This window comes from Prionailurus bengalensis, chromosome E4 (assembly GCF_016509475.1).
Source record: "Prionailurus bengalensis isolate Pbe53 chromosome E4, Fcat_Pben_1.1_paternal_pri, whole genome shotgun sequence".
In the NCBI taxonomy this organism is placed as follows: Eukaryota; Metazoa; Chordata; class Mammalia; order Carnivora; family Felidae; genus Prionailurus; species Prionailurus bengalensis.
This window is the reverse complement of record NC_057360.1, coordinates 59,978,238-60,001,164: the sequence shown is the minus strand read 5'-3', so window position 1 is coordinate 60,001,164 and position 22,927 is coordinate 59,978,238. Positions and strand designations below refer to the sequence as shown.

At 48.8% G+C, this 22,927-nt stretch overlaps 1 protein-coding gene across 1 annotated transcript; it reads left to right on the top strand.

Moving 5' to 3' along the window:
• Window positions 1–35: 35 nt before the first annotated feature.
• LRRC52 (leucine rich repeat containing 52) lies at window positions 36–19,119 on the top strand. Its single transcript, XM_043567953.1, has 2 exons — window positions 36–960; window positions 18,657–19,119. Exons 1-2 carry the CDS (start codon window positions 339–341, stop codon window positions 18,980–18,982), a joined length of 948 nt encoding a protein of 315 aa, XP_043423888.1. The 5' UTR covers window positions 36–338; the 3' UTR covers window positions 18,983–19,119.
• Window positions 19,120–22,927: the final 3,808 nt, after the last annotated feature.

Here is a 22,927-nt window from a genome sequence, read left to right as displayed (position 1 = left end):
TGGCAACCTCATTGTCATGTGGCTCTCCCCTGGCTCCCCTTCACTTGCAAACGCAGGGAAAGGGTGAGACCTTTCAAAGCCGCCAAGCAGGCAAGCTTCCAGCAGCAGCCTGGGAGTGAGCAAGCGGCAGAGCCACCCAGCCGGGCGGCGGGGCATTGGGCCTCGCGTTTCAACTTCTGTTCTGTTCTCCTGTAATGGAAAATTGCTTTGCACAAAGCTAGAGTGTTACAGTTCTTTCCAGCGCCCCTCCCCCCCACCACCCCGCCCCTCGGCAGCCTTCTGATCAGAGGGACAGCGCCCGCAGGAAGGTGGAAGGAGGGTAGTTGCGGTTTCTTACTATGTCCCTTGCTTCAGGCCCTGGGCCCGGGTGGTTACTCTTTTCCTTTGGAATGGGACTGGTATCGGGGTCAAAGTGTCCAAATAACTGTCAGTGTCAAGCCCAAGAAGTGATCTGCACAGGGATCCGGTTAACCGAATACCCCCCAGACGTACCCCTGAACACCCGGAGGCTGTACCTGAATGATAACGGCATCACTTTTTTGCCAGCGATGACTCTGGGACTCCTCAGTGACCTTGTTTACTTGGACTGTCGGAGTAACCTGATTCGCGAGGTGATGGATTATACCTTCATCGGGGTCTTCAAACTCATCTACCTTGATCTCAGCTCCAACAACCTAACCTTGATCTCCCCATACAGTTTCTCCGTGCTCAGCAACCTGGTGCAGCTGAACATTTCCAACAACCCTCACCTGTTATCTCTCAACAAGTACACCTTTGCCAACACCAGCTCTCTGAGGTACCTGGACCTCAGAAATACCGGCTTGCAGACCTTGGACCATGCTGCCTTCCATAGCCTCATAACACTACAGACCCTGTATCTGAGCGGAAACCCATGGAGGTGCAACTGTTCTTTCCTGGACTTCACCATCTACTTAATAGTGTCCCATCTGAACCATCCAGGTGAGGGTTTGATTGGGTGTGGGGACGCGGATGTGACGGAGTAGGAGGAATTAGTTACAGAAAAGGTAGTCAAAAGATGGTCAGGATGGGAGAAAAAGTCTGGGTTAATCTGATTGAAAACATTCTTATGGCTCTGCAAGATCCATCCTGGGGTTGACTGGAGAGGCAGTAGGGTCAGTAGAAAAAGTTCTGGAGTAGGAATCCAAAGAGCTGAGTTCTGGCCCCAAGCTGAGCACTTACTAGTTGGCTGCCCTTGGGAAAGCCAATTTGTCTGAGCCTCAGTTTCCAGATCCATCAAGTGGGAACAATAATGTTTCCAAACAGAGCTGTCATGTCAACCTAAGATGGTATGTGTGGAAATGACTGACTTCTATAACTGCACAGTAGCAAAGTAATACAGGGACACTTTATTCCATTGGTGGACTATTTTAATCTGTTTGATTCAGTGACTGAATTTTTCCAGGATCCGAAAGTAAATTCAGACATGCATAGGCAGTAGAAAATCCAACAGTATAATGTACGGAAGAGAAAGTTCAATAGAGAGAGGAGGAGGGGCACAGGAGCTCCCCAGACAATGAGAGAGGGAGTAGAGAGAAGGGAGAGGAGAAGGCATTTGATGGTTCATCTTCAAGATGCTAACCCAATAAGGAAGGAGAGAATGGCATGAATCCATGAAGAATGGGTCACCAGTACCCACTGTGTCCAGCAGGGAGATTCCAATCTCCCAGGCAGACTCTCGAGTCTTACCTGGTAGATTTCCAATCCAGATGCTGCCACTCTCTCCACTGTCCCCACCCCTCTGCCATGGTCCCTGGGGCCCTCCAGTGTCTCAGCCCCTCTTCTGTTCAGTAACTTTATTGTCCAGTCCTCATCCTCCAATTATCCCACTCCACCAATACTACCTTCACTCAGGAAGTCAAAACTTCAGTTGAATGTGAGATAATTCCTCACAGAAAGCCAGGAGCCACTGATGTAATCTGGCAAGATTGGACTTTGGATTCAAACCCTATCAAAACCATGTCGTTTCTCCCTTCTCTGAGTGTTTGTTCTTGAAAATATTTCCATGCACCTGCACCTGCTGAAGCTTCCACCATGAAGTCTTGCCCAGGTGGCAATATTCCAGAAAGATCCCTAGCCAAAATGACAGGTTTCAAGGGGATCTGGGAAAGAGGGAGCTGAGTGGTGGCAGCACTCCTGGCCTCCCTTCCAGTGGGAGGGTCTTAACGTGTCTTCCGGGCAGTGCCTGGACTCTGGCGAGGCAAGTGAGCTTCCTGGAATGCAAAATTGAGGGAGACACTAAGAGTGGGTGGCTCCTCACATTTTGTGCCCTAGACACCTAGCCCTGCTGACGGGCACTTCCATCTGAGTTAGAATAAATCGAAAGGAAAGAATTTCATCAGACTATATTCTTAAGACCACCAATCATAAAAGAATAGAGGAGCAGTTATCTCGGGTGGGTTGCCTGATCTCTCCAAGAGAATGTCTTCTACTTTTCTCAATGATTGGTGCTGTGGTGCTTTCTAGAAAGCTCCCTGGAAGAGGGTCGTGATTGGTCATTCTCGCGCATTAAATGTGGCTTTTAAATGGGATTCTCCTGTCAGTGTTCACGTAACCAGCCTGTGAAGAAGCTTCATCTTCTCTTGCCCCCTCCCCATCACACATATATATTTTCCTTGAGCAGAGCCCACCACATAGCCAGGAGAACCTCCTACCCTAGCGGAAAAGGGAGATGTAGCTTGGCCTCGTCCCCAGTCCCTAAACCTACCACTTCACCTGACCTCGAATCTCCCTTCATCAAAATTCTGCTTATAGAGTTATCTCTTGTCGGAATTTTCAGGCTGACTACCTTGGACTCCTTGACTCACTTCATTCTGAGATTGAATAGGATTGTAGACTGGATCTGTTTCACTGCCTGTTCTCAAAAACATCAGAAGTGGGTATCTATCCTGTCAAACTCATAAACTCTTTACAAACAACAGTCTGTCTTTTGTGAGCCCCGCCCCCCCAAGACACTCCCCCCAACAACTACTAATCTGCTCATCTCCCTCTGCTGTTTGGTGGCCTAGAGGAGCCCACCCAGGCCACTTCATGCAGAACTGTGGTCTCGTTGCCCTGGCTAACAATTATTATCTCTTAAAAACACTAATGAGCCCAAGGCCAGACAGAGAACAATTTATCTTTGTAGAGAGATTTGCAGCTGTTAGAGCTTTTCACACATGCTTCTTTACTTTGAGTGTCAAACCAACCCTTAAATTTTGTGCCCTAGGCCTATGGAAGAGGCTAGGATTGGTAATTTTTTTAATAAAACTTTTTAAATATTTATTTATTTTTGACAGAGACAGAGACAGAGAGAGAATGTGAGTGGGTTGGGGCAGAAAGAGAGGGAGGAACCTCCGAGATGTCAGCACAGAGCCTGACACAGGGCTCGAACTCACAAGCTGTGAGATCACGACCTGAGCCTAAGTCGGCCACTCAACCTACTGAGCCACCCAGGCGCCCCTAGGATTGGCACTTTTAACCCTATCATATGGATAAGAAAATAGACTGGCCCAAAATCACACAGCTACTAAATGGCCCCCCAAAAATGATTTGAACCTCCTGAGTCAGGTCTTTTTTCATGAGACTACTATATCTTAAATCCCCATATTACATAACTATGATCCATATGTTATATGCATCTGGCCACAGCATCTAAATTACAGCTTTATTTCCGATATGACCACACATGAATTCATCCAAGATCATTTCCACTGGATAGTGAGTTCTAGCCATGGTAAACTCATCATATGCCTGTGTTCTTGCAAACCCAAGTTCACCACAACCTACCCAAACTCCCAAAGAAGGAGCCTAACCTTGCTTACCTTTGCATCTCAGTCTGGTTCTCCCTTCCCACACATACACGTACATACACCCCGTGACAAACACATAAACCCATGTGCAAACACACACACGTATACCCACATACATACAAGCACAAAGATGTGCCCACACACACATACCATACATGCAAACATAAATATACACCTACTCACTTACACAATCACCCACATATTACATATATACAACACACATACATATACCGATGTGCAGATACACAGCCACACTTGAGAAGGCACCCACATACACATGAAACCGAGCATACACACATGGTAGAATTCAGAAGATGCTTCTCTTGCCCTTTAGCCAGACCTCGACATAATGGAAGATAACTTATTTCAAGTGACTCTCGTACGATTCATGTCTCAAGTAGAAATATCTTCACTATTGACAAATACTCATGGCGAATGCTCAAGCTTCCTATTATACCACATTTGCTATCAACAGGTGACCTTGGGCATGTTCTACAATGGAGTGTAATCATCTCTCCCCATGTACCCACACTGCAGGATATAAGAAGATTCTCTATGAAGTGAGCTGAGTAACTTGGTTATTTGTAGAAAAGAATCCAAACTAAAGATGGGTTTCATTTTAGACCCAGGAAGATACTGAACATTAGTATTGGGCGATTTTACCTATGGTACAGAATTAAGGTCAGCATGACAGAAGAATGACAAAATGTAGAACCCTTGAAAAGCAAGAAGTGAAGAAAGGAACTTCCATGCTACCACCACTCAGTCATATATTCATCCATTTAAATATTTATTGAGTCCTACTAGGTGCCATAAAGTGTTCATGGAGGGAACACCCAAGAAGCCTGGAGCTGTGTGTGTAGACTCGTGTGACTGTGGTCATCTGCACCATATATGTCCCATGGTCCAGTCAGGTACAGCAGAACTAACCCCACTGTCCAGACAGGGCAGGACAAAAGAGAATACCATGTGCCTACTGGGCAGAGCAGGCACTTGGGAAAGCCTCAGTTGCAGATGGGGAAGGCCAGACACCATGCGGGCAGGGGAGCTCCTGTTAAAAACAGACATGGATTATAATTCTAGCCTTGCCACTTGCTATTTATAGGATATCAGAGAAGTTACTTAACCTCTCTGAACTTCAACTTCATCTTTCAGACAGGTATAAGAATAGAACCAACCTATGTAGGCTGTGGAGATGAGAACATTTACAAACTGCCATTAGCATTAAGTCTTGCACACAAAAAACATTCAATAAGTGAATGGTTGGCAGGCGTGGGAAAGGTATAGGGTACTTAAGAGAGTACAGACATCAGTTAGGTGACCCCAGGATAAGCAGTGGACTTCAGGAAGGCTCAGCACACATGGAACAAGAGGACAGTGTCCAGGAGACAGGACTATAGGGATGCATGTGGGGATATAGATAGGATGTGGGGAGGTGGGCAGCAGGTCCCAGGACTCTAATCCCTTGGAAAATGGGATAGCAGGGATCTTAGGGGGAGCTAGGTATTAGACGAGTTATGAACACAGGAGTTCAGACCCCAGGGAACAAAACCAGAAGCCTAAATCAAGGCTTGTTCTCAGCCTGGACCATAAGACTCAGCGCTGGGCCAGTAGTAGCCAAGTGGTTCTTTCTGAGACACCTGAGTCTGGAACTGAACTTCTATCTAAGACAAGCCCCACTTCCAGAAACAGGTGTGGACATGCAGAGATCTTTCAAGAGCTGAGGGCAAGGAGGTCCAACTGTGGGGTAGACATGGCCTTGAAAGCAAGAAGTCACCCACATGGTATGATTTTGTTATCGGAAGAGGACTAAGTGATACCTTGGCTCCCATCCAGTGCCTACCATTGAGTTAAAATTAACCATTAGAGATTTACCCTTTTAGATCCCCAAAAGTACCCCAATCTTGAAGAGGACCCTGCAAAAATATATGAACTTTAGGGCTGAATAATACTGGTGTCCCCAAGCCTTTATCAGCTCTTAGAGGCAGAAGTGAATTCTTGAGAAATACAATTAGCCAAGATTCGTTCTGCAGCAGTGGGGAACCATGAAGGAAGCCAAGGTCCAGCAAAGAAATGAGGAGATCTTAAAACAAAAAATATAAAGGCAGTAATATGTCCTTTCCCTATGGCCCACCTTGGCTAAACCCACCCCCACAAAGGAGCTGTAGAGAAGGTTAAATGTTTCATTCACCTATTTCATCATCAATCAAAACTTTCCCATATTGGCAAGAGGTTCTATTCTATTATCAAAAGGTCTTCATCAAAAGAAGCCCTCTAATGATATACTCACCAGATGCACTAAAGACTATTAAGTCCTCAAAGAGTTCACATACTCACTTTACAAACATGAAAGTCACAGCAGAAATGGAGGTGGGTTGTAATGTGCTGGTTTCCAGGATGCTCTGATCAATGCAGAGGTAAACAGACCCACAGATTCCATTTTCTTTTTGGCCTAGGTCAGTAGAGAGGAGGACTAATTCCTGGCTGGAACTGTAATTTTCCAGTCATTAATACCATTTGAAGGTGAGACTGACAATTGAGCTCTTCCCAGGATAGAGCTGTCTACTAGGACAGGGTCGAATGCCTCTGAAGATGCTCTCAAAAACTCATGCAATTCTAAGCTCCCGGACATAAGGAACCTGACCTCCATCCCCTCTTCTCCCAAAGCTTGGTCTGGCACTGTCCAATAAAAGTCCCTGCAGCAGTAGAAATGGTCATATCTGTGTTGTCCAATACAGTAGCCACTAGCCACATGTGGCTATTGAGTTCTTGAAATTAGGCTATTGCAATGGAGGAACTGAATTTTTAATTTTACGTCATTTTACATCTTGTAAGTAGCCACATGAATGGCCGTTGGCCACCATATTGGTCAGAGCAGCCTTTTAATAAAAGATGCCAAAGCTGGAACTTTAGAATCTAGCTTCCTCACAGGTAAGTGACTGTACAGCCAAGCCTGGCATGGAGATCTCCTGACAACCAGATTCAGTGTTTTCCCCCATGCCATGATACCTCCTTACTCTGAGACACATCACAGTCCACTCCACTCTGAAACATTCGCTGTATGTTCAGTATATGTCCAACATTGTATTGTAATGACGGCTTTCATCACAGAGAATGACGCCATAATTCCTGTCTGTAATAAGACAATCTTGGGATATAAGAGAGAGAAGATGCAACTGAAAGCCAGAAAGTCCTGACCTGGTCCCTGTGATGCCACTGTATGATTTGGGGCAAGTCACTCTCCCTCTGAGACTCACTTGTCTTTGAAATAAAAAGAGAGTAGGATTAGATACTCTCTAAAGCCCCTTCGAATGGGTAGTCGATGGAGCTAAATAGAAAGATAAGGTGCACTTGAATGCAGGAAAGCGGTGATGAGCAGACAGGGTGCCAGATGGGCAATGTGATGGATCAGTGCTGAGGTGGAGCCATTCCTGGAGATGTAGGCTACAGTCACATAATTAGGACGTGCATGTAAGTAGTAAGCAGGCAGCCTTGAACTCCTGCGCTGTCCCACCTCCTGTCTTAAGCACCGTCTACTTGACTAAAACAATGCCTTGCCCTCGACTGTCCTCCCAGGCTTGGCCTGCTCAACCAGTGGTTCTCAAACTCCAGTGAACATAAGAACCTCAGGCCCCACGTACAGAGATTCTAGTTTTGCACAGTACAAATCCTTAGGCCATATTTTGAGAAACCCTATGACAATGGCTTGTGTTCTAGGTCTACAGCGGTTACCCCCACTGGTGAATAAATTGATTTGCACTGAGATGTTAATGGCTAATAATGTTTTGACGTGTTTCCCTCAAGGGGCATTTGCAGTGTGACAGAAAACAACCAGAAACAGTGAGAATTCAGAAAGCAACAGACTACCAGGGGTAGAAGTGGGAGTAGTTTGGGGACAGAGTGTCCCTCTGTGTCAGCTCTTAAGTTGTAGTCCTTAAGCAGTCCTGGGTGACCCGGTGGTGGGGCCTACAAATCAAAGAGGAGTCTGGGCAAGAGTGCTGTAGAGGAAGGGGGACCAAGCCACTCAGAGACATCTGCAGGGAACAGATGGGCTGGGTCATGTGCTATTTCAAGTCCACATCATCTCGAGGGCGTTTTGAGCAGAGAACATCTTAGTTTCATTCCAAGGCTACTTCATCTTGTATTCAAGGCTGCTGTAATAGGATAATGGCCCCATTTCAAGCCACCAAGTACAAAGTCATCTACAGCTGTGCCAAGACTTAGATTTCCAGAATGAATTCAGGTCCTCATACTCTTCCACCATTAATGCTAACCCATCTCCTCCATCAGAGAAATTGCTGCAAAGACCAGACGCCCAAAAAGGGAACAGCTGGGCAGCAGACATTTCCAAGGCCATCAACTTCTCCTCCAGCCCGTCTCTCCTCCCTTCTCACCCTGCTGAGAGCCAGAGGTGCAGCCTCATGAGGGAAATGAGGGGGCTGGGAGGGGGGCATCTGGGTCAGTGATCCCTAAACCTCCCAAAAAGGCCAAGAAGAGATGGGGTGGCAAGCACGTGTGGTCTAGGAAGGAGGCTGAATGATTCTCACACACTCTTGAATTCGGCTCACTCGAGACCCCTGAAAGGAGATGACCCAAAGTCCCTTCATGCTCAGCAATGCCAGACCTCTGGTCACCCAACACCAGCCAGGCCTCTGGAAGGCAGTAGTGCAAGACTAGCCAAAGCAGCCAACCTCAGTTTCCTTATCTCTAGAAGAGAAGAGCTCTCCAGCCCGGAGGTAATCTGCAGAATGTGGATGTGGCTAGAAAGAGAAACAGGGATCCACTCATGAAGGGCCTTTAAAGGAATTTCCAGGGAACAGGCAGTGCATCCTGAGAAGCCCTAGGAGGCAGGCGAGCCTGGGTGCAGGGCTAGGAGGCTCCTGTAGGCACCCAGGTAAGAGGAAGGTGGTCTATGGCAGCAATGGGGATGAAGAAGTCTAAATAGGTCAGAAGGAACCATTTAGAAGATAGAAGCAGTAGGACACAGGACTGAACTTGACCCTCCCAAGGTTCCTTGTACGCCCTTCATGACTTCTGGCACAGTTCTACGTAATTAATAGATTTGTATATTTAACATGTGTCTTCTCTGGCAGTAAGGTCTATGAGAGCAAGGAACATGTCTGAATCTTCAGAAACTAGCTCAAGGCCTGACACAGAGAAGGGCTCAATAAATATTCATTGAGAAAAATCAATGAATAAGCGAGATGTGGAAAATAACAGACAAGAATTGGCTCAGCCCGCTTTGGGGGCTTCCCTGAGACGGACACTCTTAGAGGAGGGGCAGTGAGGAGCCTAGGGCAGAACCATATCCCACCATGAGCATGTTGAGTGGGAGGGCCCCTGTCAACCAGTAGGTCTTTGGATGTTCTGACCTGAAATCCAGAATAGAGAATAGAGCATATATTTGAGAATCATCAGCTCCCTGGTGACCAATGAAACTAAATGAAGGATGAGATGAGCCAGCAAAAAAGTAAGGGGTAATAGAGCAAGGACAGAAACTTTGGGGAATCCCAACAGAGAGAAGGGTGAAGAAGAGGCACCCATGAAGTACTCCAGGTGGGAGAAGCCAGGGAAGAGAAAGGAAATCAGAGAAGAGTATACTCATGGACGCCAAGAGAAGAAGAGTTTCAGAGAGTGGAAGCAAGTCAAGTAAGGGTTGAGAAAGTTCCATCAGATTTAGCTACCAAGAGGTCCCTGACGTCTTGGACCTTCCAGTGGCATCATGGGTGTGGACACCAGAGCACAGTGGGATACGAATGAACAGCAAGGAAGAAAAAGGGTGCAGAAAAAAGGTAAGCTTGGGGCGCCTGGCTGGCTCAGCTGGCGGAGCATGCAACTCTTAATCTCGGGGTCACATGTTCAAGTCCCACGTTGGGCGTAGAGCTTTCTTGAACAAAAAAAATTGTAAACCCTTCTAGGAAGCTTGGCTATGGACTAAAGGAGACAGACGGCCGAGAATGATGTAAAGGGGGTATTTCTTTCTTAGGAGCAAAGAGGTCCATGCATGTGTTTTATCTGCTGCTGAGGAGTCAATGCAGGACAAAGACATGGGATGGGGGAATAAGCAATGGGGTAAAGCCCCAAGGAGGCAGGAGTGAACAGACTCCAGAGCCAAATGGAGGGTAAGCCTTGAACAGGGAAACTCCCCTCCCCTGGGACCGCAGAGAAGGAAGCGAGGGTAAGCACACATGGGTAAGTGTCAGGATGTGCGGCAAACGGAATCGAGGGGCCCACCCAAGTGTCCCTACTTTTCTTTCAGTGAAATAAAAGACAAAGGACAACTCTGTATCTAGAAAAGTGCACAGGTTCCCGTGATGTGTTCTGTGATGCTTCTGTACCATCAACCCAGTTAGGTGATCCCAAAATGGCCCTTTGTTCTTGAGATGATCATGCTCCCGTTGAACAAGCAAAACCAAGGTGGGCTCTGGATTCAAACGACCTGGTTTTTAATCCTGCCTCTGGCACTTACCGGCTGGGCCACAGTCTCCAGGAGAAGCAGGCTCCTCATCTGAAAACTGGAGATCAATTAGTTCCTAGTTCTGGGGTCGTTGTGCTAACTCAATGAAATCGCCCACGGGAAGATTTTAGAAGTGTACACAGTAAGTGCTCAACTAACGTTAGCTATTGTCACTGCTATTACAATCCCTGGTGGCGACTGCGAATACCACAGGGGACATGGAGGGGGGGAAAGCAGTGTGGGTTTACTGAGACAGGTAAGTACTGCTGTGACTTGGCACTCTTCCTGCTGGGGTGCACTGTCCACGGGGAGTCCCACTCAGGGGGGGCCCCAGGGCTTTTGGGTTGGAGGAGGGTGTTTTAAAGCTTTCAAAATGGCAGCATTATGTGAAAAAAGAGAGAAAGAAACCTAATGCTTAGCCTATATACAGGGATTTTCTCTTTTATCAGAACAGTGGTAGATTTGGCCTTCCCCTCAACCCAAATAAAGGAATAGCTAATGCATCCGATTAAAATATAGTTCAGACAAGAATTATAATCACGCTAACAGAGTCTTGCAATTTTCAGTATTTTCTTCCAACGGCTACGATGCTTGGCCAGAGCGTGTGGCTGAGGTGAGGTGCAGGCCTTGTTGACTCTATCTGACATTCACACAGGGGTAAGGAGCCCAGCCTGGCACCTGAGGGCACTCATTCCACTATTAGTTTCTGGGCACCTATTAGGTGCCAGGTCCTGGGCCAGGCACTGGGCACACAGCTCTGAACAGAAACAGACACACTCGCGTGAAGTTTCCACTCTATCAGGAGGGGAGTAAATAAGCAAATAAATATATGACCTAATGCCAAGTGATGGTAAGTGCTACAGAAGCAAATGCAGGCAGGGAAGGGAGAAAGCGAGCCTGGGATTGAGGACAAGGCAGATACTTTACACTGGGTGGTTACTAACGAGGTGACATTTGAGCCGAGAATTGAAGGAAGTAAGGGGACAAGCTGTGGACATAAGACGTGGTGGAGGGGGGCTTTCTAGGCAGAGGGCAGAGAGCAAATGCAAAGGCCTTGGGGTAGAATGAGCTCAATGTATTAGAAGGCGAGTACGGTAGAGGCAGGTGGAGGAAGGAGACAGAAAAATAGAGGCCAGACCAGGTAGGACCGCTAGGCCAATGACAGGCTTCTGATTTTGTTCTAAGTGTGACAGGATATCAGGGGCGCCTGGGTGGTTCAGTCGGTTAAACGGCCAACTGCGGCTCAGGTCATGATCTCACAGCTCGTGAGTTCGAGCCCCGCGTCAGGCTCTGTGCTGACAGCTCGGAGCCTACAGCCTGCTTCAGATTCTGTGCCTCCCTCTCTCTCTGCCCCAACCCACTCGCATTCTGTCTCTGTCTCTCTCAAAAATAAATAAACAAAAAAAAAAAATTAAGTGTGACAGGATATCACGAAAGGGTTTCGAACACTAACAGGAATGGCTCGTGGTTTGAGATGTGGCTCGTGATGCGAGGGAGGAAGCAAGGAGGGGTCCCAAGTTTCTGCCTGGGCGACTGGTGATCAGTGGTGCCCTTCTGCTACTGAACTTTTCTAAATTGCCTCTCTCCATCAGGATAGCCGTCTGCTACCTGGATTTTTCTGGGCAGATGGGTAGTTATTAAGCAGGCCCAGCTCTAGAGCAAACTAAGAAGAAACTAGAATTTGCCTTTAGCCTCCAAGAACCAACTGTTACCATCCCCCAGCCCGGCCATGCAGCTGGCTCCCCTCTCCCATCAAAACCTTACTCAGAAAGGTGGCCGGTTTCTCCCAGCGTAGGGCGTTAAGTCGTTACCTTCTTTTTCAGAAGACGATACCCTTCAAGCCTTATTCTGTCAGCAGAATGGAAGGTTATATCTCCTGCTGACGGAATCCCATGTACTCACAAGTACATAAGATGGTATTTTGAGGCAAGGGGGTCTTTCTACCCCTAACACATGTCCATATACAACCCCTTATGCAAAAGACTAGTCCTGTAGCCTAGAGCACCTCTAGAGCACAGGAATAATCGAGTTGAACTTGCTGGACTTGAAGGTCTTTTCTGTAATGTTCCAAGAGTCTATGATTCACTTTTAACCTTTACCAAAGTATGGACTCTTTATCCAAGGGGGGAAAAAATGTATCAGATAAGAACTGTAGTGCCCAAGCCCAAATCCTCTAAATCTTTAAGGTTTCACAATGCCAGGGATGGTTTAGACCAGGAGTCAGCACTGCTTTCTATAAACAGCCAGAGAGGAAATGTTTTAGGCTCTGTGGACCTCTGATGCAACTACTCGATTTTGCCATCTGTTACCTGAAAGCCATCACAGAAAATACGTAAATGAGTGGGCATGGCTGTGTTCCGATAAAAATGTACTTACAAAACTAGGCAGCAGGTTGAATTTGGCCCACGGGTTGGAGTTGGCCGAGCCCGGGCTAGAGAAGACGGCTAGGTGATGAGAAAAAAAGAGCTCTAGGGAGCAAAGGTGAAGCCAATGCCCAAAGGACCGCACATGCGAGTCTGAGAAGGGGGCCTGGCTGGCTGGCTGGCTGGCTGGCTCTGGTGTTGTTGGGCTGCTAGATGGTCCAATCTAGGCTCCCCTCTAGGGAGTCATTTCCTCTGGGCACCCATAGTACAGCAGAATGTAACAGCGGTCCTTTCAAATTCCAGTCGGGAACTGGTCCTAAAGAGTGAGGCCAAAGACAGGAGCGATTAAGGACTGTTGTGTGAGATCAGACCAAGAGCCCACCATTCTCTCCTGTACGCATCCAACAGACATTTATTGAGCAGGTACCAGGGACCCAAAGTGAACAAAGAGGGCCTCTGCCCTCAGTTCTCTAACGCTAATGAGGGAGTAGTGAGAAGCACCTTTTGATGGCACGCCCACGACACCTGCACCCTCACTTGTCTCCATCTGCACTTGCCCTCACTTCCTTCTCTGCAGTCGCTGAGGACAGAAGAGTGTCGCTTCCCAGTTCAAGGCTTAGCCCTCCATTTGGTCCCGGAGACCACCTGTTCCTGACTCCCCCAGGACTTCACGCCCCATGGCTCACTGAATCCTCCCCAAATTCTCGCAAGGGAAGCAGGGATTTGTATTCGTCTAGTGTCGAGTAATCCAAGGTGGCAAGGATTAGCTGACCCACGTATGGTGTTCTTTCTCCCCAGGCTCCCTTTCCTCTGGCTGAGCACTATGTCAATGACCCTGGCCCCGAGGGGTATTAATAACAAATAGCATTTTGTTCATTCAACAATCCTGCTTTGAGCTCTAGCGTGGGTTAAGCACGGTTCTAGGTGTTGAGGGAACAACAGTGAACCACACAGACAAAACTCCCATGTCTTCATGGAGTTCATAATCTGGCGGGTGGAGGCAGACGAAGGAGTAGGAGGTAAATCCACTTCCTTGACAAATGCATAATTAGCTGGAGAAAAAAATAAGGCCAACTATACATCTAGTGATGATCGGCAAGCTAGGGCCTAAAAAGGAGAAATGGGGGAAGCAGGTCTTTTCTCGGGGTTCAAGGTGGAAGTCTTACGACCAAAATGCTAAAGCTGTTAGAAACCGGTGCTGCACCCTGAGGGCGATAGCAAACACAGTTTAGTGGAGGAGGGAGTCTCCAAATTCCATCCTTCATCGTACGTTGCCACGGCGTGGAGGCTCCACTCAGCCCAGATGGTTCCCGAACACGCACACCAGCATGGGGTCGGGGGTGGGGGCGGGGGGCGCTCCGAGCCTGCACTTGGCTCCTCTGGAGACTCAGGCCTGGGAACCTGCAGCAGCACTGTGGTCAGAACTGTGGTCCCTGCAGGCCAAGAAAGGAACAGTTTGCCTTACAACCACTGGGTTCAAACCAGTTTTCTGAGACAGAGGCTTCCTGGGCTCCTGCACCAACAGGTGTGGTTCTGAGCCACAGAAGCTCTTGCTCCTCCAGACACATGATTCTGGCAGACGGGTTTTCTGCCTGTGAGTAACACGCTATGTGTGGCAATAAACAAGGGGGGAGTTTACATTTCCTTAGGAACTATTTGCAGGAAGGGTTTAAACACCAATGACGCCTGTAATCATACCTGGGTGCTCTAACTGGGACAAATGCCCTGCGCCCATGAAGTGAAGCTGACAGAAGGATGACGTGGGGTCTAGTAACCTGTTTCCAATATGAATGAAGGCTCCAGAATTGTGCAGTGCACAGCATATACAACAGTACTTGGTAGCTCTTTGTCAGAGGAAAGGAAATCAAGAAAGCCAGAGAGGGAATAATTGACAAACAATTTATTCATTCTGTAGCATGGGAATGATTAAAACTACCTGGTGGAGTGGTCAGAGTAGAATTTAACTTTGAAAAGCACATTCTATGGTGCCCAGCATATATCAGGCACTCCAAGATCAGTAGATGGGCCTATAATCTCTAATGTCATTAGGCCAGAATAGAAAAACAATGTATGACTATCAAGCTAGCAAAAAGGACACGAAGCAATAAAATAAAAAGCAACAAGGTAGAGAGAAAGAGATAAAGTATGTGGGACAAATTGAAAACAAATATATCAGTCCAACATTAAATATTAACGGAATAATTACAATACAAAGTTTGTTAGATTGGATAGAAAACAAAACTCAGTTATATGCTGCTTACAAAAATGTATCTTAAACATAGGAATGTAGATAAAAGTAAATGGACGGAAAAAGATAAACAATGCAAACACTAACCAAAAGAAATTCAATAGAGCCATGCTAATGTCAACGACAGTAGACTTTAAGGCAAGAAGCACTGCTAGAAATAAGGAGAGATAATGTTCAGTGAGGCAAGAAAGAGGTAACAGAAGTTTCTACACATCTAATAACATACCTTCAATATACGTAAAGCAAATCATGACAGAACGATATGAAGAAGTAGGTAAATACCCAGCCAAAACCGATGACTTTAACATCCTTCTCGCGGTAACTAATAGACAATTAATGAACTCATAGTAACCAAGAGACAATCGTTTTTATCGATAAAAAGCCAGTAAAGATATAAATGACAAGCCAATACAGATACAGAAGACCTGTACAAAATCACATCCTAGTTGGTATTCACAGAACAACGTACTCAGCAAAGACAGAATACACATCTTTTGGGGGGCACATGCAAAATTTACTAAAATTGGCTTTATCGAGCAAATTCTCAATAAATTTCAAAGGACTGAAATCATACAGAGTATGTCTCTGCCCACAGAATTCAAGTAGGATTCAACAATGAAAATACAAACTAGAAAATCCCCCCAAAATAAGTGTTTCTTTCAATAAATGATAATGTCTTCTTAACAAGAACAAGAATGAGAAGATATGGATTATGCCTTCAAGAGTTTTGTCTGCCTGGTGGGGGAGAAAAGATACACTCCTCCTCTGGCAAGTACCCCACCACCACCCCCCGGCCAGAGGCAATGTGATAGGCACAGTGAGAATGCTATGGATGGTTCAGGAAGGGGGACAATCACATGTAGTCTGAGCTATGAGGACGAGGGGGCTGTGGGAGCACCCTGAGAGCAGATGCATTCACACCAGACTTTGAAGGATAGGAAGGACTTGATCATGCAAAAATTGCAGGAGGAGGCATTTGATACAGAAAGAGTGGTGGAACAAAGCTCACTACAACAGGGGTAAGATGTAATCAAGGAATTAATAGTTTAATTTGACTGGAGCAAAGGGAGGGGCACTGGAGTGCCAAAGGAGGGCGAGATAGAAGGGGGCAGATGCTGAGGGCTCTGAACGCCAGGCCAGGTGGTCTGGATGTTATTCCCAGGCCCACAGGGGAGTTAGAGGAGGGTTCGAGCCAGTGTGCCACGACAGAGCTGTGCTTGAGGAAGGGAAGTCTGGTCCAGAGCTGGGAAATGGGGAAAATGGGGGAAAGTGGATTTAGGGGGACCTGCTGGGAGGTAGGAAGGCTCCCACCTTGGCAGTGACTGGGGAGCGGGGAGGGGGAGAGAATACACCAGCAGAAAAACCCAGACCTCCCTCCCCGCAGAGCCACCCACATCCCGCACTTAAGAGCAACCTAACAAAGCCTTAAAATCACTGCTAATTGCCCCTTTCAAGGTAACGCTCCAAAATGGGGAAACGGTGTTTCGTGTTTAGTCTCCTCTCTGCCATCCAAGCCCCAATTTGAAAGCTGAATCTTCTTAAAATAGAATGAGATAACCCCCCTCCCCAGACACACCCGGACCCACAGAATCTCACATTTTCCTTCCTCCAATACATCTTTCTCTGTATAGTCCCATGTCGGGTCTCTGGCAGTTTGGAGAGATGCCCCAAGCCCTCTCTTGATAGAATTCCCGAAGCCTGGCCAGAAGCCCCCAGCTGCCCACCGCCCCCACTCTGGGGCCTCCTGAGCAAATCGCTAAGCCAGGCTGACTGGAGAGAGGCCTCCAGGCATGACTGTGGTCCTGCCCCTTGACAGCAGTTGTCATGGATCCCAGGGCCCCAGCCCATTTTCCTCTCCTGAGAGCTCTCCCCCGGGCAGGGCAGGGTCGCCCAAAGGGCCTCTTCCTCTGCTTCCCTCCATAATCTTTGCACATAGCGGAGGTGACAGCCCATGGCTTCCCTTCCTGTGTCTACAGGTTCCACCAAGAGCCAGTCCTCGACCACATCACAGCTTTCAGGCCATCTTCCTGAAAGTAACAACCCTCACTGCAGGCGTACTGGGGCAGAAGCAAGGCGCAGGGGATGGGTGTTCAGCGGACACCCAGGGGATGGGTGTTCGGCGGACTTTGAGGGCGCCCAGCCTGGTCAGCTCTTTCCGGCCACCCAGGCCCAACAGCCTCCTTGCCACTTGGCTCACTTCTGTAACCCCTTTCTCTAATTCCTCTGCTACTATAGCTCCAGTCCAAACCCAATTTCCCTAACTTCCTTGGTCACCCAAGGATCGGAATGCCTTCACCCATCCGGGAGCTTCTGCCCTAAAGTTTAGGAGAAGCATCTCTCCACACGAGCAGGCTTGTGTCTCCCACGTCTACAAATGAGCTTAGAGAACTCGGTCTGTGTTTTCTGTGTCTTGTCTCCTGCCTGGATCCTTCAGGTTATCTAGAAACGTCTCTGAGTCTCGGTTTCCTTATGTGCGAAACAAGAATGATAGCACTGTGTGCGTCAAAGCTGCTGTAAGAATTAAACAAGACCTTTGTATACCACTTAGCATGTAGTCTGAGCTTGGCACATAGTAGCTGCTATTATAATTGGGGGCATGATTATCTCAAGCCCTGGTCTCACCCTGCGTTGGAGGGCATTTATGTGATGCCTGCTGGATATAGTCCCCTGGCACGCATGCGCACACGCGCGCGCACACACACACACACACACACACACACACCCCTCTGCCTCAGCACGGAGGAGCATGTGGAGCTGGGAAAATGCAGGGCTGAGGGCAGAGCTCTCAGTTTTCTGTGCAACTACTGAGCACCAGGCCTGCCTTCCCGCCTACGGCAATGAAATCCTCTCGACTACCCTGAGAGAAGGTAGCATCCGTGGCCCGGCCCGTGTAAGGTGAGGAAATGGGACTCAGAGAGGGAAATGGACATCCTGCCGAAGTTCACAAACTTAGTAAGTGACAGTCTGGGTCTGAACCCTGGTCTGGTCTGTCTGGATCCAGGGCCCAGTTTGCTTTCTGTCATATACTCAAGTCCACGACGCTTGACACGGGGAGGGGCTCAGAGAAGTAGCCAGGCAGCTGAGTCGGCTGCTAAAAAGGACCGAAGACTCATGTGGATCACGTGATGAGCCAGTGACGTCGACCTCACCATGGAGAAGCAGAGCCGCTCCTCCTCCTGGCTATCCTCTCCCCTGAGCTCCCCGCACCCCGACGTCTTGCGCAGAGGACACACGGGAGGCATTTCTGGGGAATCTTGTCCCTCCGGAGAGTTGAGCCGGGTGTGATGCCTCAGTGGTCCCTGGCAGGACTCAGTCAGGCCCGGGGAAAAGGGACAAGGTGGCTGGAAAGGTGGGAGGCGGGAGGGAGGTGACGGATGTCGGTGGGGGGTCAACACTCCAGGGGGATCTTTCAGCCCCTGTTGTGGTTTCTCGTCCCTTGAGCATCCTGAAGGAGCCAAGCGCATTCCCAGGAGGCCACTGAACGCAGCGGACCCGGAAGCAGGGGGTGGGGACAAGAAGCAGGGCTGGTGCGGTACTTGTCAAACCTTGCTGTGCCCACATACCACCTGGGGGTCTCGTTCACACCTGCATCCTGCCTCGGGAGGTTTGTTGTGGTGCCTGAGGTCCTGCGTTTCTAACGAGGTCCAGCCCGTGCTGCTGGCCCGCAGACCACGCTTTGAGTAGCCCGGGTCCGCAAGGCCTCTCCGGGTCCCCTTTGGACTTAGGACCCTGGAGGTTCTGCGGTTTCAGCTCTGTGCCTGCTGTGTTTTTCCTCATAGATGATCAAAATGCCACGTGCACGGAGCCCACGGAGCTGGCGGGGTGGCCCATCACGCAGGTGGGGAACCCGCTCCGCTACATGTGCATCACGCACCTGGACCGCCAGGACTACCTCTTCCTGCTGCTCATCGGCTTCTGCATCTTCTCGGCGGGCACGGTGGCTGCCTGGCTCACAGGCATGTGTGCTGTGCTCTACCAGAACGCCCGGCGCAAGTCGAGCGAAGACGAGACCGAGGACGAACACGGCCAGCGGGGGAACGTCAGCGGGCGGATCTTCAGAAGCAGGGTCGACTCAGCCCAGGATGGGCTCCCTCAGCTGATTTAGCGGCCCGAGACGGCTCTCGGACGTGCCTTTCCCAAGGCTCCCCGCCTTCTCTCCGCCCTCCCCTCCCACTCCCTCACAGCTGTCTGAGACACTGACGCCTATTAGTAAAGCAAATAAAATGTTTGGTGGCCATTTCACAAGTTGGTCCCTTCCTGCTCCACCAGCCCAAGGGCACCTCCGTGAGCTCCACAGGATGGCATAGAACAAGGCTGCTGCACCCTCTTCAATGCAGAGGAAGCCTGCCCCGGATGCAGGCCGACTCATTTAATGAGAAACTATTATGCCTTGGCTGGCGGGAGGGATATGAGAAACACAAGACTGAAGACCAGTCCCCAAAGAGCAAACAGCTTGGGGCAAGTCAAGACTAATATGAATGAAATGGAGAAAAACGCAAGACCCAGTGATCAGAGCTGACATCAGTGAAACACGCCCGCGGGCCAACTTCACACCCCATCTCAAGACCGTCACCACCATCCCATGGTACGGATACTAGTTGACAGTGAAAAGTTGAGGCCTAGAAAGGTTAAACAAGGGACTGAGGTCACCCAACAGGTCAGTAGCACAGCCCCCAAAGTCCATGTTCTTTCCTTTCCATGAGGTTGCCTCCCCAAGAAATGTTTAGCAATGCAGCCAAGGACTCACCACGTAAGCCTTGTATGAGACAAAGGAGTGAAACCCAGAGGCGACCACCACTTACCGAGCCCTTCCCCGGCACCCAGCCTCACCCCCAGCGTTGTATGCATTTTCTCTCCAGGTCAGCCCTCACAACCGCAGGTCAGGTGGTCGCTGTTACCCTTGTTTTCCTGAAGCTCAGAGAGGCTAAGGAACCAGCTCAGGATCAAACGGTTGACGAGAAGGCAAAGGAATTCTGATTCCCAGGCCGCTTGACCCCGAAGCCTGTGCCCTGCGTACTATGAGATCCCGTCTTTCATGAAGCGCTGAACAGAAGAGCCAAGTGTATACAAGTACGATCTGCCTCTCAGGACTGGCCGGAGGAAGGGAAAGGGAGCAGCTGACAGGCGTGGCTGAACCCCAAGACCCATTCAAGACTCTGATCAAAGGCCCTACCCATGAAGCCAGTTGTCCCTAAACTCCCAACCAGATCTTCCTTACCTCTGCACTTCCTCTGTGAATCCCACATGATTTCCCCCAGATTTGTCCAGTGTAATGGTTAAGAGTAGGAGCTCCTGAATCGGGGGCTAGGTTCCTGTCCCCCGATTCTGCCCTTACCCCCTGCTTGTAATGAGCTTTAGGACCGAGACCTCCTGGTATTCTCTGTTGACACAGTGTGTAGGGAGGTGCCTTACACAAAAGGAGGGGTTCCATAAGAGTTCATTATCACATCCTATTGAAATCACAACCCACCGATCATTCCTACTCTGTTATGCAGATTGTGAGAGGTGACCATGGGCAAACTATTTCACTTCTCTCTGCCTCAGTTTCTTCAACTGTAAATGGCCATCATTATAGTGCCCACATCATAAAGGGATATTATAAGAATAATGTGAATATGTAAATAATAATGCAACATCCTGGGAGAATTTGAGGCTTATAGAAAAGTTACATACAGAGAAGGACAGATTCCATATGTTTTCACTCCTAGGTGTATCCTGAGAGACTTAACAGAAGACCATGGGTGAGGGGAAGAAAAAAAAATGGTTAGAGAGGGAGGGAGCCAAAACATAAGAGACTCCTAAAAACTGAGAACAAACTGAGGGTTTATGGGGGGTGGGAGGGAGGGGAAAGTGGGTGATGGGCATTAAGGAGGGCACCTGTTGGGATGAGCACTGGGGGTTGTATGGAAACAAATTTGACAATAAATTTCATAATAAAAAATAAATATAAAAATAAATAAATAAAAATAAAAACAGTATTAAAGGATTAAAAAAAAAAAAAGAAAAGTTACAAAGGTAGAACACAGTTTCCACATACCCGCTCACCAGGTTTCCCCTAAAGTTATTCCCCATAAAGTTACCCCCACGACCGTGGTTTATCTGTCAAAATAAGAAATCCCAAAGCTGGAATTTAACTTCAGACTTCATTCGGATGCCCCTGGCTGTTCCCGTGTTTCTGTTCCAGGGTCTAATCCCACATTTGTACTTGGGACATTCTTCACAAAATATCTAACATGTATGGGGCAAGCGTTCTTCCAAGTGCTTCTATATACCAGCTCATTTCGTTGTGACACTAACCCTATCGCAATGACCCTGTGAGATGGTTACTATTATTATCCCCCTTAGATAATGACACTGGGGCTTCAGAGGTTAAGTAACTTGCTCAACATTACACAGCTGGAAAGACCAGAAATGAGACCAGCTGTGTCTGACTGCAAACTCTTTCTCCCAATGAGCAACAAGTACTGTCTCTCAGGACTTTTTTTTTTTAATGTTTATCTATTTTTGAGAGAGAGAGACAGAGTGCAAGCAGGGGAGGTGCAGAGAGAGGGAGACAGAGAACCCAAAGCAGGCTCCAGGCTCTGAGCTGTCAGCACAGAGCCCAAAGCAGGGCTCAAACTCACAAACCATGAGACGATGACCTGAGCCGAAGTCAGACGCTCAGCCGACTGAGCCACCCAGGCGCCCCAGGAATATAAATTACCAAGAAGATCTTGGCAAAAGAAATCTAAATTGCAGTTTTTCACAATAACCTCTAAGATCCCCTGGATCTTCCCACAACAAAATGGACTGAGCACCTACCCTGACCGGCCCTAAGAAACCACAAAGAACAGGCAGGGTTAAGACGCTCAGGGAGCATCCAGTCTGGTTTGGCAGGGACACAAGTAATCAGGCCACCTCAGGACGGAGTGGAAAGTGAAGGGTGGACAGGGGATGCTAAGGGACACAGAGGAAGGGCACCTCACCCAGCGGGTGGTGCAGAATCCTGTAAGGTCCCCGTAAGAGGAGACGCGAGAGCCGAGGGTCAAAGGCTGGTTGGGATCGGCCAGGCCACGCGGCGAAGAGGGGGTGAGTAACGAGAAGACATTCTTAGCGACAAGAACTGCACATGTGAAGCCTGGAAGCAGGAGAGAGCCTGGCCTGTCAAAGCTGGAAAACAGAGCCCACGGCAAGGAGAAGAGAAATAATATCGGGGAGAAGCAAGGCCAGGCCCCAGAGGGCCTTCTTCATTCCTGGTGTCGCTCCAGGTTACGACAGGCTATACCGCAGCCACACACAACCCCAAAGCTCCGTGGGCTTCAGTGTAACCAAGACTTATTTCTCACTCGTGCAAAGTCCGATGGGGGGAGGGAAGCCCCCCCCCCCCAACTCTGTAACTACAGCTTCTGGAACATGGGCCTGGGAGGCCCCTTGCAGAAGAGAGAAGAGGTATCCTAAGCGTGTTGCTCTTAACTCCCTGGGCCTGGAAAGGACACGTTGCTTCCCCTCACATTTCACGCGACCCCCACCTTCACGGCGAGCAAAGGTGGCCTGTGTGCCAGCAAGACGCGATGCCATGGGAAACAAAGTACTGTGTCCACCCCACCACCATAAGGAATTCGAAACTTCCCCCGTGCGCTCAAAGTTTTAAGCACGAGAATCGCATGGTCCAGTTGGCATTTTGGGGAAGCTCACTCTGGCTGTAAGGTCAAGAAGACAGAAGAGGGAGGGATGACAGGAAGCAAGGGGACTAGGACACCTGCCGTATCCTGAGCAAGCCGGGAGGGTGACAGAGCAGGGACTGTGGCAATACACACAGAACTGGATGGGTTTAAGAGCTTTGTCAGAGGTAGAGTTGACAGAATTCCAGGAGTGGGAGGTGGCGGAAAAATGGGTAGAGGATTAAGAGAAAAGGGAGTGAAGGAGGGGCCCAAATTTCTGACCTGGACAGCTGGTGGCCGTGGCCGGAAGAGCCCCGGGCACTGAGGCAGGGAGAACGAGTCTGTAAAAACGGGCAAAGATAGAACCTGAGGGGTGGGGAGGGGCACGTGTGGAGCCACAGGGGCAGGAT

Excerpts from the sequence above, each read along its gene's own strand:
- LRRC52 (XM_043567953.1), top strand. The coding sequence starts at position 339 with ATGTCCCTTGCTTCAGGCCCTGGGCCCGGGTGGTTACTCTTTTCCTTT. Across the intron at positions 961-18,656 it reads GTCCCATCTGAACCATCCAG|ATGATCAAAATGCCACGTGC; the intron begins GTGAGGGTTTGA and ends TTTTCCTCATAG.